General features: G+C 54.8%; 1 protein-coding gene across 1 annotated transcript; it reads left to right on the top strand.

The window, feature by feature from the left end:
• The first annotated feature begins 2796 nt into the window (after positions 1 to 2796).
• Positions 2797 to 5804, top strand: TINCR (TINCR ubiquitin domain containing). Its single transcript, XM_059919875.1, has 2 exons — positions 2797 to 3096; positions 5706 to 5804. Exons 1-2 carry the CDS (start codon positions 2837 to 2839, stop codon positions 5707 to 5709), a joined length of 264 nt encoding a protein of 87 aa, XP_059775858.1. The 5' UTR covers positions 2797 to 2836; the 3' UTR covers positions 5710 to 5804.
• Positions 5805 to 18495: the final 12691 nt, after the last annotated feature.

The raw sequence follows: 18495 nt of genomic DNA on the forward strand, positions 1-18495 counted from the left end.
ATTTATTTATTTATTTTTGGCTTCATTGGGTCTTCGTTGCTGTGCGCGGGCTTTCTCTGGTTGCGGCGAGCGGGGGCGACTCTTCATTGCGGTGCACAGGCTTCTCATTGTGGTGGCTTCTCTTGTTGCGAAGCACAGGCTCTAGGCGCACGGGCTTCAGTAGTTGTGGCACGCGGGCTCAGTAGTTGTGGTGCACGGGCTTTGTTGCTCCACAGCATGTGGGATCTTCCTGGACCGGGGCTCAAACCCGTGTCCCCTGCATTGGCATGCATATTCTTAACCACTGCGCCACCAGGGATGTCCTGTAGTCAGTTATTAATCTTTTTCAAAAAAATTTATTTATTTTATTTATTTATTTTTGGCTGTGTTGGGTCTTCGTTGCTGCGCGTGGGCTTTCTCTAGTTGTGGCGAGCGGGTGCTGCTCTTCATTGTGGTGCGCGGGCTTCTCATTGCCATGACTTCTCTTGTTGCAGAGCACAGGCTCTAGGCACACGGGCTTCAGTAGTTGTGGCTTGCAGGCTCTAGAGCTCAGGCTTAGTAGTTGTGGTGCACGGGCTTAGTTGCTCCATGGCATGTGGGATCTTCCTGGACCAGGGCTCGAACCTGTGTCCCCTGCATTGGCAGGCAGATTCTTAACTACTGCGCCACCAGGGAAGTCCTGTAGTCAGTTATTAATCTTTTAAATCATTAAAGGTGTCATGTCATGCTTCAACACACTGGGATTATTATTATTTTTAACTTCCACATTTTCTTCTAGTAGTTTAATAGTTTCTCTCTCTCTTTTTTTCTTTTTGCTTGGTTGGTGGGTGATCCATCTGAAATTAATTTTGCTCTTAGCTACCTTTAAAATCTCCATCTGAAATCTGATGGTTGTCTAAGAAGCTGTGTAGTTAAGTGGACAATAGCATGATGACTGAAACCAGGTGGCTAGGCTTCAAGTCCTGGCTCTGCCATTTTTCACTGTGTATCCTCAGGGAAGTCACTCTCTCTGAGCCTCACTTTACTCATCTGTAAAATGGGAGATAATAGTGTCATGTGAGAATTAAGGGAAGCTTTTATTTTTATTTTTTTTAAATCATGTACCTAGAAGGCCATCTGTCACTTAGCCCGTGTTTTTTTTTTTTTTCTGCTTGCTATTTTTGTTTTTATTTGCTTTTCAATTGCACTTGACTCTCAGCGTAGCCAATTAGCCAGTGACTATGCTTCAGGAACATTTCTAAGTGCTTATGTGCAGTAATTTATTCCTCATAACAACCCCATTGGACAGATGGTGATATCGAGGCCCAGGGAGGTTAAGTTCCTTCCTGAGGAACTTCCAAGGGTCAGGGTCGGGATTAGAGCCCTCGATCTGCCCACTGCCCTGTTCTGGCCTCAGCCTCCCTCCCCCACTCTTGGCCACTGCTGGAGGAGGAGTTCCCACTGGGCTCCATCGTAACTAGCTTCTAAGTACAGACTGAATCTCTGAGGTCAAGTCAACATTCTGGATACCCAGAACTGGTCAGTCCTGTCCTGGTAGGTATGGCTGTGGAGAAGGGCAGGCAGCAGTTAAGGAAGGCTTTCAGGAAGAGGGTGCTTAGATAAGTAAGACTGGAGAGGCTGGCGGGGCCTGAGAAAGGGGTTGCAGGGGTGGGGGGAGGACAACATGGAAGCCTCCCCTGACTGTCACTGGCCACAAGCTTTGACTCTTGCTTCTCCCCACTAGGCACACAGTGAACTATATAGTTGGTGATCATGGGCAGGTACCTCCTTGGTGGGAGTGTTGAACTTCTACTCACCTGTCAAAGCCCCAGGGCTCCAATGCCTACTCATCTGGAAAGCCATCTCCCCCCCTACTGGCCTTTCCTAGCCTGGGGTCTCTCCTACTACTCAAACCCTGACCACATAGTACTGGGAATGTCTGTGTCCAGCTCTGGGTCCTTCACCCTCAACTGGGTGACCCTTGAGGGCAGGGCCCTAGGTTGGGATTTCTCTGGTGCCCAGCATTGCCCAGCCCAGCCCGGACACAGAATAAGTACTGGTTGAATATGTCTTGAAGGAAATAAGGGAGTAAATGAGAGTCAAATATGTGAGTGACAAATACAAACCTCAGACACGTCCCTCCAGGGCTCCCACCTCCCTCGGGATAAAAGCCCAAGTCCTCCCCGTGGCCCACAAGGTCCTGCATGACCTGCCCCATCCCCTCCCTGACCCCCCTCCTCCCTGTCTCCCCCTCGCTCGCTCTGCTCCAGCCACACAGGCCTCCTCGCTGTTCCTCCAACAGGCAGGCTCCGTCCTGCCCCAGGACCTTTGCACAGGCTGTTCCCGTCTCAGCCTGCAGTAAGTACTCTTGATCATGACTCTGTGTGTGGTCGGCTCATTCCTCCTTCAGATCTCCATTCAAATGCCACCTCCACAGAGAGGCCTCCCTTGACCTTGATCCCTAAAATAGCCGGCCAGTCTCGAGCTCTCTTCCTCTTCTGGTCCCTCCCTGGCACTTCCCACGATCGGATGCACTGTGCATTTACATATTTATCTTTATGATGCGGCTCCTTTTCGTGCGTTTCGTCCCGGGTCACCCGGGGCGCCTCCATCCGCCTGGCTCGCAGTAGGCACTTAATACAGGTCGACGTAAACTAAGGGGCGTCTGCGGGTGGGGGCTAGGGGCCCGCGGGTCCACCCGCCGCGCCCCGCCCTCGTGGGGCCTCCAGTTTGCGAGCTGGGCGTGCCCGGGCAGGCTGGGCGCGGGCGCGGGCGCGGCGGGAGCGGGCGGCCGGGCCGGTTGGGCGGGTGCGGAGGGCGCGCGGGGCCCGGGCCGGGTCCGAGGGCCCGGGCCGGGTCCGAGTGTCCGGCGGGGGCCATGGAGGGGCTGCGGCGGGGCCTGTCGCGCTGGAAGCGCTACCACATCCAGGTGCACCTAGCGGACGAGGCGCTGCTGCTGCCGCTCACGGTGCGGCCGCGGGACACGCTCAGCGACCTGCGCGCCCAGCTCGTGGGCCAGGGCGTGAGCTCCTGGAAGCGCACCTTCTACTACAACGCGCGGCGGCTGGACGACCACCAGACGGTGCGCGACGTGCGCCTGCAGGACGGCTCGGTGCTGCTGCTCGTCAGCGACCCCAGGTGGCCGGGGGCGGGGACTGGGGGGCGACCTGGGAGCGGGGGCCTGGGGTTGGGGGGATAGGGGGCCCTGGCTGGGGTCCCCGGTGAGGGGTGAGTCAGGGCTGGGGGGAGACGGTGGGGCACAGGAGCGCCTGGCTGGCGTCCCCGGTGGGGCGGGAGGTGGGTCAGGATGGGCGGGGCCTGGGGGGCACAGGAGAGCCTGGCTGGGGTCCTGGATGGGGAATGCGCGGGGAGACGGCGGGGCACAGGAGCGCCTGGCTGGCGTCCCCGGTGGGGCGGGAAGTGGGTCAGGGCTGGGGGGAGGCCTGGAGGGCCTAGCTGGGGTCAGGGTGTTGTGGGTGGGATGGTTGCGGAAGGGTGGACTGGGGATCCTTTTCGTCCTTGTGGACTCCTTGGAGAGAGTCCGGCACTGAGAAAGGCCGGGAGCCTGGCTCGATTCCCCCTGCAGGCTTTCTTCTTTTCTCTCACTCTGTCTGCCTCTCTCCAGCCTCGCCGGTCTTTCTCACGATCTCTCTTTGTTTCCTGTCTCTCCCTCTCTCTGTGACACTGTCCCTGTTTATTTCCTTTCCGTCTCTGTCTCTCTACATCTCTCTGTCTCTCTGCATCTCTGTCCATTTTTGTCTCTGCTGTTTTTCTCTGTGGGTGTCTCTCTCTCTCTTCTTTTTCTGTTCATCCATCTCCCCCACTACCCCTGCCTTCCCCACAGTCCCATCCTGACCCTTGCTGTCCACACTCTGACCTGGCCGTTTGGGGTATCCAAAGAGGTCCCCTGGCCAAGGTGACCCGAGAGGAGTGGGTCTCCCAACCCAAGGAGGGGTCTGCAGAGAAGGGCAGCTGGGCTGTGGGAACAGCACATGTAGAGCCCTGGGGCAGCTTTGGGAAATGGTGGAGGCTGGTGCTTGGTGAGATTGGCAGTGAGATGGTGGAGATGGGCAGGGGCTGGTCCCAGAGCCTGGGGTGGAGGCACTGGGTGGGGGAGGGACTGGAGCTGTCTGTGTAACCCTGGAGTTTATGGGGGTCATGCTCGCTGGGCCCCTAGAGGCTTGGTCCACCAAGTCTGGGTGACGTTTTGAGAGCAGGAGCCTCAGATGCCAGTCCTGGAGGCTCAAGATGTGGTGGGAGGGCCTGCCTCTCCAGGCCCTCTCGAGGGAGGGTCTCAAGGGGTAGGAGGAGATGGATGGGATGGTGACCAGTGGGGGTTTGGGGCTTGGGGCTGGGAGAGGGTGTTGCTGGCAGTGGCCAAACAAAGCCTAGCAGCTGGATGATCCACAGACGTCTACACAGTCAATATTCAATATACAATACGCATTTATTGAGTGCCTACTGTGTGCCGGGTCATGTGCTGGGCAGCACTGGAACTCAGCAGGGACCCAGACAGACCAGGCCTGCCCTCACGGAGCCCACAGTCAGTCCAGTGGGAGAGACAGACAAGGAACCAAATAAACATATGTTCGAATGTCAGGTTGTAATAAGTGCTGTGGAAAGATGCAGGAAGGTTGAGAGTGATGGAGGTGTTGTTACCCTATCAACAGTGGCCAGGGGAGGTCTGTCGGAGAAGGTGACATTTCACAGTACAATGTGAAGGAGCTGATTAAACAAAAAGAACAAGAGTGGGCAAGAGGGTATTCCAGGAAGAGGAAACAAAATGTGCAAAGGCCCTGGGGCAGAACCATGCCTGGTGTGTTGGAGGAACAGCGAGGAGGCCTGTGTGTCTGGAGCAGAGTGAGCGAGGGGGAGAGAGGGAGGAGGGGAGGGCAGGGAGGGGACAGGGAAGGTCATACAGGGCCTTGTGGGCCATGGGGAAGACTTGGGCTTTTACCCTCAGGGAGGTGAGAGCCCTGGAGGGCTGTGGGCAGAGGAGGGGCAGGACCTGACTCAGGTACTCACAGGTGCCCTCTGGCTGATACAGGGAAGACAGACTGTGGAGGGGGCGGGGAGGGCTGGGGGTGGGGATCGGGGGACCAAGGTGGAGGTCTAGTGATGGTGAGTGATGGTGGAGGCTGAACTAGGAGAGAGTCAGCTCGCTGTTCCTCCGACTCTCTAGGCATGGTCCTACCTCAGGACCTTTGCACTGCTGTTCCCTCCTCCTGCAATGCTTTCCACCTCCCTTCCTCAGCTCCTTCAGGCTTTTGTTCAGATCCTACCCCCTCAGTGTAATCTTCCCTGACCACCTGTTTAAAATGGCATCCCACCAACACCATACCCTACCCCTGCTTTATCTTTCTCTATACTTCCTTGATTATTTTTACTAATATTTTACTAATTTTTTTTTGCTCCATCTCCCCCACTAGACTGTAAGCTCTGTGAGGGCATTGTTGTCCATCCTATTCACTGCTGTTTCCCCAGTTCAGTGCCTGGCACATAGTAGGTGCTCAATAAATGTTCATTGAATGTATGATCTCTGGAGGTGAAGAAGGGGATGCTCAGAACATTTTCCTGGAGCTCTAGTGTTTCCTGGAAGCAAGAGAGAGGGTCTCGTGGGTGGAGGCGAGTCTGGGCAGACGCAGCAAGATGCATTGGCCGGACACCGAGCAGACCAGGAGGCCTTAAGTGCCAAGGTGAGGGCTGCATGGGCCTGCAACCTGTATCTTTCTGTCCCCCTCCTGCAGGTAATCTGTGTTGGAGGACGTGGAGCCATGACCGAGAGGACCAGAGGTGCTGGCTGAAGGAGCAGGCTGTGGGTGGCGGGGGACATCTCCCAGGAGCCTTGACCTCACTGTGGGTAAGTCACTCCAGTATTTGGGACACAGAAGGGACCTTAGAGATTGTGGAGACCACAGACGGGTAAACTGAGGCTCAGAGAGGAGAAGAGAGTCATCTCTGATGACCATCACCCTTCTCCACACCCATATGCTTCTGGCCCCTGGGGCAGGGTCACTGGCCTTACCTTCTCACCTTTGAACTAACACATGGGCCTGAGTAATGCTGCCCTGAATTGCTGTGTGCCCTTGGGCAAATTGCTCCTCCTCTCTGGGCTCTGTTACCCCTCTTCCTTAACAATCAAAGAGTGGGCTTTGGTTGGCAGGTTTGGTTTAATTGCACTCTTTGCCTGCAATTCCTGCAACTGCCACCAGGTGGCTTCAAGTGCCAAGCTCCCCACAGGCTAAGGGCTATCCCTGTCCCTCCTGGAGGGCACCAGGGCCATCTCAAAGGAGGAGCTGGCTGCAGGTGTTGCTCTCCATGGGGCTGTTAGGGAAAAGGGAAGAAGGAAAAGTGGCCAGAGAGCTGGTGTTTCACCCTGCGAGGGGGCCTGGATTGAAATTGTCTTATCCCCTCCCTCCTGCTGTTCCAAGGTTCTGGGCTTCCAGCATAGATGGTGAAACACTGGCCTGCCCAGCTGCTGCCCACTGCCTGGGACATTCCTGATGGAGCCCCAGTCCCTGACACTGACCTAGGATGTTGCTACTCAGGGCCAGCCAGCTTTCCAGCTGTGCTGTGTGATCCTGAGGAGGTGGCTCCCGCCTTGGGGCTTCAAGTGCCCAGTCTGCAGTGGGAACCACGTGCCATCTTGGGAGGCAGCCGGAGGATATCACATGAAGAGAAGCACAGAGGGGAGAGGAGCTTGGTGGGGGCATCACCCCCACCCGCCTGGTACATTCTCTCTGCCACGCCTCTACCCAAGCTGTGCCCCCAGCCTGAAGCACCTTTCACACCCCTCTCTGCAGCTCCAGTCCACCCAGGATTCCAGCCTCCTCCAGGAAGTCTTCTCAGATTCCCTCCTCCCCAGCCAGTGAGAACCTTGTCCTCTTTTGGGCCCCCTCAAGCCTCCTCTACTGTGAACAGCTTTGGCTGGGGGCAGGGGGTGTGTAGCCAGACACTCACGGAATCTCAAATGACTAAAGGTGGAGACTGGGGAACCCCAGCCCTCTCCCAGCGCGCCAGTGTCACACTGCACCCCTCCCCCAAACCCAAACCCCTCCCCACGTTGCACCTGTGTCCACCCCCGTGGCGGTGTCCTTCCCGTTCAATCCCACTGCTTTGCCCCCTGCACGGGGTCTCCTGGTTGTGTCTGAAGGGCTCTGGTTAAGTGGGCAGGGATTTGGGGGGGGCGGTGGCTGTGCCTGGCAGAGCACTGAGACATTGACGGTAATCATGGGGGTACTCCGGGCTATTCCAGGCAGTGTGCTGTAGGAATTCTGGGTATAAGACCCTCTGAGTAGGGAATTCCATGGCGGTCCAGTGGTTAGGACCCTGCACTTCCACTGCTGGGGTTCGATTTCTGGTTGGGGAATTAAGATTCCGCGTGGCGCAGCCAAAAAAAAAAAAAAAATAGAACGTTGGGACTCAGTTGGATCTCTGATCTGCGGCCATGAGGCGTCGGGTCCGCCGTGCAGACCCCCTCGGGTTGGGGGGATGCTGGCATGCAGGCCCTCGAGGGCCGCGTTCGTGCTCTGCGTTCGTGCTCTGGGTGCTGGCATCACAGGGCAGAGGCTTGGGAGCCTGGGAAGACATAATGTTTTAATTAAGAGTCGTGTTGGCCGCAGGGCCCAGAGCAGGGACAGGTGGATAATAAATCGTGGCCACAGGGAGAGTAGTGCTCAGATGTGCGTTTGTCCATCAGGGGATGGGGACGGCCCCAGGCCTGCGGGGCTTTTCTCACTTCCCCTTGGAGGAGCCTCTCCGGGGCTGGCATCACTCCTCCTGCGGCCAGGCAGCCCAGGCCCCTGCTCCTGCCTGGTTTTGGCCTCGGTGGGTCACGCAAACACTGGGGAACCTGCCCTCCAGGGCCCAGCAGGAAAGTGGGGCTTTTAATAGCCACCCCAGCTCCATTCCTCGGCTCCCACTACATGCCAGGGTCTGTGCCACGTCCTTGTCTGGCCTCCACTTACTCTAGTCTGTGAAGTGTGAGGCTCGGTGGTGGTGGTGACGATTATGGCCCATTTTACAGATGGGGCATCCAAGGGCACCCTGCCCCCTCTAGTCTGCTGCCCTGGCAACCCTTGAACTGAGGGGTCCCCAGCCCATGAGCAGGTCCCTGATAGAGGAATGGGGAGGGTTTCCCGCATCTTGGCTGAGATGGGGGTGGGAGACAGCATTTTCAGGCCTTTTTGACATTTAACAAACAGTATGCAAATCACATGCAAATCACATGCAAATCATCACCCATTTCTTAAGCCTCAACAGCTTCGGTGTGTTCTGAAATAATAATGTTGGACCTGTCCCTTGGTATTGGCTTGGAGGAGGGGTGCAAAGTTTTTCCCTTCGTCCCTTCCTTCCCCTTCCCTTCTGTTTTCTTTCCTTCCTCCCTCCCTTTCTTCCCTCCTCCCTTCCTTTCTTCCTGTTATCACTTTGCTCCCTTCACATTGTTTTTTGGAGGCCTCCCAGTCCTGAGATGAATACAAACAGCAAAAGTGGCTTCCAGCGTTCCCATTTTCCAGATGGGGAAACTGAGGCACTGAGAGGCACAAGCCTGGACTGAGATCCCAGAGCCACATTGTGGAAGGCATCCGCCACCAAGTGTCATCATGGACCAAAGTGGACAGTACCTGTGACCCAAGGAGGAGAGATGACAGTGGCTGGAGCAGGCCTAACAGGTTTTGGAGGAGCCAAGGGGAACTGTCCTTGGGTTTCTTGGCCTAGAATGGCAGGCTGCCCGGCTTGGATCTGGAGAAATCTGACACTGACTGATCTTACTCCTCAAGTCCTTCTTTGTCCTGCTACTCCATCAGCATGTTCTTTGAATTTGGGCCACAGCCTCTCTGCTCAGTTTGCATGCCCTACCTTTTCTGTTTGCAAATTCCTATTCATCCTTCCAAGCCCCAGCTCCAGTGCCCCCTTCTTCATGCAGTCATTTCTGATCCTCCAGAAGAGCTTCCACTTCCCTCTGGGCTTCTGTTGCCCCAGATCTCTCTCTCTCTCTCTCTCTCTCTCTGGTCCAACCCTGACCCTTTTGGAGACAGCAGCATTACTGGACACTCTGGCTTGTTTCCAGCACTTGTCTGATTATCACACACCTCCAGACTTTTGTATTCTCTGCCCAGAATGTCCTTTTGGGTCTTTTTCACCTGGAATAGTCCTACATTTTCAAGGTCCTGGCACTAATACCCCACCTCCATGTGGGCTCGACAGCTCTCTCCCAGTCGGCCTCTGGGTCCTGCAGCCTCCATCCCTTCATCCCTGACCCACAGGACGGGGAGGTCTGTGTGTCCTCCCAGTCTTAGGAGTTGCCTCTGGCGCCCCAGGATCACCTAGGCTGGGACTACAGGGTGATCCTGTAGTACAGTACAAATTCAGTACAGAGGGACAGAATTTGAGTAGGTACGGAATAAAAGACTAAGTGTTTGGAAACAACGCCAAGTTCAAACTCCCTCACTTAGCCTTGGGCTTCACTCTCCATCGACAGTTCAGTCCTAAGCATGTCCTTCGCCCTTCCCTCTCGTTCAACTCCAGAACTCTGCACAAGCCATTCCCTCGGCCAGGAATGGTTTTCCCTTGACTCCTATTCTGGGTGACCCCAAGCCAGGCCCCTCCCATCTCTGCGCTGTGAAAATGGGGGAAGTCTGGTCCCCCCAGGGCCTCTCAGGCTCCTGGCTCCACCCCAGGAGCAAGTCCGGGCTGCAAGGAGTTTCGGGTGAGACCTGGCAGCCACCATCTCTCCCTGGGGCCCGTGGCGTCCCGGGGAGGGGCCACCTCCCGCCTTGGCTGCCCACTTGCTTTGTGCTCCCAGAAGTTCGAGGGGAATTTTCCTGGGTGGCAAGTAAATCCAGGTGGTTCCCAGAGGAGGCATCTGTGGCTCAGCCAGAAACTGCAGGCACCTGGACTTTCTGCTTTAGTTCTGTTGTGCCCCTCTCTCTCTCTCTCTCTCTCTCTCTCTCTCTCTCTCTCTATCTATCTATCTCTCTGTGTGACTCCAGGCCAGATTCTGGCATTCTCTAACTCTGCCCATTAGTTCAACGGGCATTTATCGAGTGAGCTCTGTGTGCCCGGCCCTGTGCTGGCTGCTGGAGATACCAAGACAGACTTTGCTTCGGCTGCTGTAGACAGTGGGGCAGGTTGTTCACTGCACAAAAACATCCAGCTGGGTGACAGGGCCTCAGGAAGGGAAATCTTTTCATAATTCACACAAAGTCTCCTATACAGGTTAGTGGTGGTCCTGACCCTGATGCCTCCCCCACCCCCTGTGTCCATCTGTCTCTGTGTCTCATTCAATCTCTTCTCTATGTATCTGCCCCCATTTGTCACTCTTTCTCTCTGTGTCTCTTGATCTCTGCTCTCCACTCTCTCTATCTGAGCCTCTCTGTCTGTCTCCATCTCTGTCTCTGTCTCCTTCCATGTCTCTGGCAGTTTATTTCTGTTTCTCTCTCTCCATACCCCTGTATCTGTCTCTCATATCCCCTCTCAAAAGGGACATCCTTTCCCCCTGATGCTCTGAGCATGACCTCTGGGTGTTTCCAAAATTTGCTGGGTCCATGCATTCTGTAATCACTGATGAAGCACCTCCAATTTGCAGGGCACTGAGGACAGCGTGGTGACTAGGACACCCAGCTGTTGGCCCTCATGGGGCTTGAGGTCCAGCAGAAGAGACAGAAGCTGCAGGGTGGGGGGCTGCTCCTAGGATCCTGGAAACCCCTCCTCTGGGCTCGGCCCACACTCTTCTGAATGACCTTGGGTGGTCCTTGTCCCACTCTGGGCCTCAGTTTCCCCACCTACCCAAGGAGGGAGGTGTTTAAGGTGGCTGGGCCAGAAGCTACTTGCAAGGCCTAGGCTGTTTGTTGGCAGAGAAATCCTGGCTCATCCCCACACCCAAATGGGCTTGAAAGAATCCTCCGAGGGGAAAACAGTTGTAAGAAAAAAGAAAACAAAAAATCAGAGTCCAGCTTCCCTGGTGGCACAGTGGTTAAGAATCTGCCTGACAATTCAGGGCACACGGGTTCAAGCTCTGGTCCGGGAAGATCCCACATGCTGCGGAGCAACTAAGCCCATGCGCCACAACTACTGAGCCTGCGCTCTGGAGCCCGCATGCCACAACTACTGAAGCCTGCGCACCTAGAGCCCATGCTCCGCAACAAGAGAAGCCACCGCAATGAGAAGCTCGCACACTGCAACGAAGAGTAGCCCCCTCTCGCCGCAATTAGAGAAAGCCCACGCACAGCAACGAAGACCCAATGCAGCCAAAAAAAAAAAAAAAAAAAATCGGAGTCGCCTGCCCAGGCTGCTGTCTGACTCACCTGGGGTGGGAGCAGCCTCACTGCCATCCCCCAGGTCATCAGAGAAACTTCCTGCCTCTTCCCCTGATGGCCCCTGGCTATCCACTGAAGGCTGCTGGCCTCACCGTGATGGCTCTAGGCCTGGCACTGACCTCACACTTGTGCTCTGAGCTCCAGACCCACTTAACCCCTTGCCGGGCCCCAAGTGGGAGAAACTCTTTCCAGCCATAGGGCCTTTGCATGTGCTGTGTCTACATTTGGAGGACCCTCTCCCCACCCCTTATCTTTCATCCTCCGATTTGCAGGTTCAGTGCCACTTCCTTGGGGAGGCTCTAAACAACCACGTTCCCTCGGTCTTGCATTCACACAGTATCATGTTCTATTCCTTTGTAGCATTAATTATTTATATTATTATTCATTCAATGTATTATTTTCCCCACTTGCCTCTGGGCACCGTGAAGGCTGGGATGAGGTGTGCTCTGATCACTGATGGATCGCACAGCATTTAATAACCCAGAGTAAGGGAATGGGAGCTAAGGACTCCCTCCCTTCCCAGATTCCCTCAGGGTCCCCCGCCCCAGTTTCTGTCACCACTGTGTCCAGCTCCAGGTGGCCACGGGGCACAGAGCCTCGGGATTGGGATTCCAGGCACTCTGGCTCCTGACGCTTTGATAAATGGGGGAAATTCAGAATTAATTATTGACTGCTGCGCCGAGCTGGCCTGATCTGGACAGATAAAGAGTGTCCTCACTGCCACGTCTGCCCAGCACTTCTCAGGAGTTTATTAGAGGTTGGGAGGCAGCTGGCTGAGGGGAGAAGCCCAGAAGGCACTGGAGCCAGATGGAGCTGGGTGCAAAGCCTGGCTCTGCTGGGCCCCGTTGTAAGGCCACAGCCTTCCATGGATCCCATTGCCCTCGGGGGCAGGTCGCGCAGGACCTTGTGGGCGGAGGGGAGGACTTGGGCTTTTACCGCGAGGGAGGTGGGAGCCCTGGAGGGCTGTGGGCAGAGGAGGGGCGGGGCCTGACTCAGGCGCTCACGGGCGCTCTCTGGTGGCCACTTCTGGGAGGACAGGCTATGGGGGGTGAGTTTGGGAGCCAGGGGACCAAGGGTGGAGGCAACTGCGCTGGTCCAGGTGAGTGATGATGGGGGAAGAGAGTTCCAGGCAGAGGGAACATCCAGTGCAAAGGCCCTGAGGCAGGGTCGTGCCTGGCGTGTTGGAGGAACAGTGAGGAGGCCCATGTGTCTGGAGCAGAGTGAGGGGGTGGGGAGAGGGAGGAGGGGAGGGCAGGTAGGGGATAGGGGCAGGTTGTGCAGGACCTTGTGGGGAGGACATGGGCTTTTCCTCCCAGGCAGATGGAATGTGGTGAGTGTTTGCAAGAGCGAAAGCTCTGAGGGGAAGGCTGGTCGCAGTGTCTCTGGATCCCAGACAGGCGATGACCCCACCCAGGAGTCAAGGGTTTGAATCATGCCTCTGCCTACCCTTAGCTGAGTGAACTGAGGCTAATGACTTGCCCTTCTGGGCCTCAGTTTCTCATCTGTAAAATCGGTGCAATAGTAGACCACTCTCTCACAGTGGTGAGCCTCACAGGAAGGAGCTCAGGATGGGTAGGAGCTGCTGGCTCCATGCAACAGTCACGATTGGGATTAGGGTGAGGAGAGCAAGGCACTGGCCTTCGCACAAAACTTAGGGGGCCTGGAGGAAGGTGGTCAGAAGATACAAACTTCCGGTTATAAGAAAAATAAGTACCAGGGATGTAATGTACATGATGACTGTAGCTAACACTGCTGTAGGATATGTAGGAAAGCTGTTAAGAGAGTAAAAGCTGGGACTTCCCTGGCGGTCCAGTGGTTAAGACTCTGTGCTTCCACTGCAGGGGGCCCGGGTTTGATTCCTGGTCAGGGAACTAAGATCCCGCAAGCTGTGCGGCACGGTTGGAAAAAAAAAAAAAAGAGAGAGAGAGAGAGTAAATCCTAGAAGAGTTCTCATCACAAGGAGAAAAAATGTTTCCCCTTTATTCTTTTCTTTTTATTGTATCTATATGAGAAGACGGATGTGAGCTGAACCTATTGCGATAATCCTTTCACAGTATGTGTAAATCAAACCATCATGGCCTTAAGCTTATGCATGGATGTATGTCAATTATTTCTCAGTAAAACTGGGGGAAAAAAAAAACTTTGGAGGCGCTGCCAAATTCAGTCATTCAGATAAATACTATTTTAATGCAACATTTGAAAAAACTGCCAATGAATGCAAAAACATCTGCAATGAACAAAGTATCTAAGTGTTAAATATTGACAGGCTCTGACCCCTACACTGGCTCCACCCTGCCGCCCTCGCCTCACCCTATTCCAGGTGCTGCTGCACCTGGGAGGCCATTCCTCCTGCCCAGCCTTCCCTCCCTGCGGTAAAGGCCTCTGATTAAACCTTCATTCCAGATAATTAAGCCCAGGGATCTGGGGGCCTAGCAGTGATGCAGGAGGGAGGCCCTGGTGGGGGTGGGCCAAGCTGGGCCTCCCCCTCGGGAGAGGAAAGGCCAAGAGGGAGGTCACTGAGTACCTGGAGCGGAAGCCCGAACTTAATTAGCCCCTCAGGATTAATTACTAGGCCCAGGAACAGGCTGAGAAATCTATTACCGAGTGGCTCCTGGCTCCAGGCTTCCCTCATTCTCGCCATCATTTTTCTCTAAACCTCCTCCTCATTCTTTTCCAACAAAATATATTTATTAAAAAAATGCAACTTTATATCCTACCATGAAAACCCAGATACATATTTTCTGAGCAGAGTAGATGGTATATAAATTTGGGGAGCTATACACTGAAGTAAATATATAACTGTTAAAAAATGATCTACCTGGTTCTGTTTGGGACCATGGCAACAGCTGTGAGCAATGAGTATGTGCTGAGTGTTTACACACTCTTCTTAGCTCATCTTCTCACAACATCTCTGGGGGGGGGTGCAAGCTATCAGCGCCCCCATTTTGCAAGAGCTTTCTGACACTAGGATCTGTGCTCTGGGGCCCCACAGAATAACCCAGAGTGGGTTCTGACTTGAGATCTTGTCCTGCAAAGCCCCGACAGGCTGTTCTGTGAGCCACTTTGTGTTCCAGTTGAGCTCAGACCTTGTTACTTTTTGCTTTCTGCCTCCAAACATTTACCTTGGCTGCTCCCTCCCACCAGAAACGCCCCTCCTTCACGCCCCTCCTTCGTATGTGTGAGTCTGCCTCGGTTTTCAAAACTCAGGGGCACATGTCTGCAGGAGGTTTTCTTTGTGAACCCCTAAATTGAGGCTTCACCCACCCACCCCACCACAGGCTCCACCCACAGTCTCCTGCCCAGCCTGATTGCTCCGGCTGGAAGGTCTCTGTGTCTCCCAGCTTGGGGGCCTCTCCAAGGCTGGCTCTTTGGATCCTGCATAGCCCAGCTCAGGTAGGATATCAGTCACGGGGGACACTCATGGGCTCTTTGGTTTCTCCTCTCACCTCCAAGCACGAGTATTATCCTCCCATTTTACAGGGGAGGAAACTGAGGCTGGGAGAGAGCCAGTGACCTGAGTCACACAGCAGGGAGGGGACAAACTCCAATGCTCTGTCGTGAACTGCTTCCTGTGTCCACTGTCCCACACTGTGCAGATGGGAAACTGAGTCACCAAGGGGCAAACTGGCCTTGCCGAGGTGATATGGCTGGTCCTGGAGGTGGAGCTGGGGATGGGCCCCTCATCAAAATGGAAGATGAATCTGGATGGAAGGTGGGAAGGGCAAGATCATGGCAGGGCTGGTGGGGGAACCCATTCTGGGGTATTCCATGGGGCCCCAGAGCACAGATCCTAGTGTCAGAAAGCTCTTGCAAAATGGGGGTGCTGATAGCTCACACCCCACCCCTCCAGAGCTATTGTGAGGAGAAGACGAGCTAAGAAGATTATGTAAACACTCAGTACATACTCAGTGCTCGCAGCTGTTGCCATGGCCCAGGCAAAGGTGGGGAGGCTGGAATGAGTGGATGGGGGGCGAGAGGGCAGAGAGATGGGGCACAGTGGGACTTCCCTGGCGGTCTAGTGGTTAAGACTGCACTTCCACTGCAGGGGGCGTGGGTTCGATCCCTGGTCAGGGAACTAAGATCCGGCATGCCACGCGGTGAGGACAAAAAAAAAAAAAAGAGAGAGAGAGAGATGGGGCACAGTGGGGTAGAGGGAGGGTGTGTCCTCAGATTGGGGATACAGAGGCTCCTGCCCCTTCTGTCTTGTCCCCATCACCCACCTCCCTCTCCTGTTGCAGAAATACTTAAAGGAGCCCGTGGCTTTTTGGCTGGCCTTTGGGGACATTTCACCATTTCCTGGGGTCCAGGGTCTAGGGAATTAATTTAACCGGTGCAAGGCTGAGGCTAGGAGAGGCGAACCCCAGAGTGAGAGCCTGACACCCATTCCCCTACCCCAAGGCGTCCTCTGGCCACCATAGGTCCATAACGCAGATGGGAAGACTGAGGTCCAGAGAGGAAGGAGCGGGCCTGAGGTCTCTCGACCTCATAAGGCTCGCATCCAGGTGCCTCTCCTCTCCTCCTTCCAGAGCTCTGCCCTGGGGAGCTTTTCATGCTCATGAAGAGGCGAGTGGTTGATAGAAGTCTTAATGGTGGAAACGCAGGCGTGTTAGCAGGAAACTGGAGTAATGACTCCCCAGGAAGGCACAATGCCAGGCGGCAGCTTTAATGATCCAGGCCTGACAGCCTCACCCCTTCAGCTGGGTCTCCTGAGCCTCCAGCCTTCTTGAGACCCAAGGGCCACAGCTGCCCTCAGGCTGGTGAGCACTCAGGACACACTCGTGGGCACACACGCACCTGCGGCTGACACCGCACACCCCGTGGACCACAGCCGGTGCTTGTGGGTGGTACGTGTCTCCCCCCAGCCCCCAGCCTCACACAGCAGCCCAGCCCTCTGCCTGCTGCCCGGGAACAATGATAGTGTCAGAGCGATGCTGCCGCCCAAGATGGGCCGGCCTCATGTTTAATTCATCTTGGGGCTAATTATAGCCAGGCTGGGGGAGGGGCGTGGTAACCTTGGCCTACCCTCCCCAGCCCTTCCTGCCAGCCAGGGTGACCGGGGAAGGGTGGGGGGATGGGGGCTTGTGACCTGCTGTTGGTCCCAGCTCTAGGCAGCTGAGCCAGCCCTCCTGAACCTCCTGCTAGGGTGCATGCTCAGAGGAGGACGAGGCGGCGCTCACAGCGGAAAGGCGGGCACAGGGCCTGGCAGGGCGGTGGGAAGAATGGGGATTCCAGCTCAGGGCAGCTGTGTGCAAGCATCAGGATCGTTCCTTCCCTCCCTCCTCCCTCGGTCCCACGGATCAGGATTCATACTACCATCTGGGTTGATACAGGCTGTTACATCACCTTCCAGGTGGACCCACCAAAGCCTAAGGTCCCAGGACAGAGCCGGCTGGTACCTAACAATAGTGAATAATAACCCACACCGGGATCACGTGACATTCCACACTGTAGCATTCGGCCCTCCGTAAATGTTAGCTACATTCTTCGCCAGTGTCCTTGGGTGCTTACCATGTGCCCGGAACAGTTCTGAGCAACTTGCACAATTGTCACCGGACGGAGATTAACGCCTCGCTCGCCTCCGATGCAAAACTTGAAGAGGTGCCCACAGATGCAGCCAGCGAGGTAAATACCATTTTAAGTCATATTTTTGAAATGTTTTTTATTGTGGTAAAAATCACATAATATAAAACATACTATTTTAACCATATTTAACTGTACAGTTCAGTGGCACTAAGTACATTCACATTGTTGTGCAACTCTCACCATCATCCATCTCCTGAGTTTTTCACTTTTCTAAACTGAAACTCTGTCCCCATTAAACACTGTCCCCATTCTCCTCCCCCCCACCCCACCCCACACATACCAATGTATTTTCTTTTCTTAAAAAAATTAATTTATTTTTATTTTTGGCTGTGTTGGGTCTTCGTTGCTGCGTGCGGGCTTTCTCTAGTTGCGGCGAGCGGGGGCTACTCTTCGTTGCGGTGCGCGGGCTTCTCATTGCGGTGGCTTCTCGTTGTGGAGCACGGGCTCTAGGCACTTGGGCTTCAGTAGTTGTGGTACACGGGCTCAGTAGTTGTGGCTCACGGGCTCTAGAGTGCAGTCTCAGTAGTTGTAACGCATGGGTTTTGTTGTTCCGCAGCATGTGGGATATTCCCGGACCAGGGCTTGAATCCATGTACCCTGCATTGGCAGGCGGATTCTTAACCACTGCGCCACCAGGGAAGCCCTACCAATGTACTTTCTGACTCTGTGAATTTGACTCTTCTAGGTACCTCGTATAAGTGGAGTCAAATAGTATTTGTCTGCACCTACTGTATATTGGAATGCATTTTTAAGGTTAAGTCATATTTTAAAGAATCCAAACCGGGACTTCCCTGTGGTCCAGTGGTAAAGAATCTTCCTTACAATGCAGGGGACGTGGGTTCGATCCCTGGTCAGGGAACTAAGATCCCACATGCTGCGGAGCAACTAGGCCCATGTACCACAACTATAAAGCCCACGTGCCCAGGAGCCTGTGCGCCACAACTAGAGAAGAGAAAACCCACATGCCACAACTAGAGAGAAGCCCGTGCGCCACAACAAAAGATCCCGCATGCCTCAGCGAAGGTCCCGCGTACTGCAACTAAGACCGGATGCAGCCAAAAATAAATAAAATAAATAAATAAATAAAAAATAAATCTTAAAAAAAAAATAAAGAATCCAAACCAATGTAAAAAGAAATCCACATGGAACAAGATATCCAAATATTAAATACAGATGGATGGGACCCTGCACTGGATGTTCTGATCATCCTGACAGCCCCTAGGAGGTGGGGACTGTGATGGTCGACACCTATTTTACAGAAGGGGACACTGAAGCATGGAGAGGCCAGGCGGCATGCTCTTGTCTACTCTCTCGCTCCCCCACTTCGCCCCTCTGTCCTGGCCCAGGTCGGGGCTTTGTTCTCCCCTCCCCAGCTTGGACACCTCCTTCCTGACACCCAGCCAATCCCCAACAACTTGTCTGAGCTACATGGCCCGAAATAGCTTTGGGTGTCAGTCGCTGGCAGGCTGCCCTGGGCCACATGCCCACAATCCTCCAAAAAATCTCTTCCCGGTGGGTGGGAGACACCTGGGCTCTAGGGCTCAGCATCCGACCACCTGCTGCCCCCGCCTGTGCCACAGTGTCCCCATTTGTCCCCTGGGGGAGTGAAGCCTCTCACCCCCAGCTTCCCAGCCAG

This window comes from Balaenoptera ricei, chromosome 3, assembly GCF_028023285.1.
Source record: "Balaenoptera ricei isolate mBalRic1 chromosome 3, mBalRic1.hap2, whole genome shotgun sequence".
Classification (NCBI taxonomy): Eukaryota; Metazoa; Chordata; class Mammalia; order Artiodactyla; family Balaenopteridae; genus Balaenoptera; species Balaenoptera ricei.

Coding starts and splice junctions, on each gene's coding strand:
- TINCR (XM_059919875.1), top strand. CDS start 2,837: ATGGAGGGGCTGCGGCGGGGCCTGTCGCGCTGGAAGCGCTACCACATC.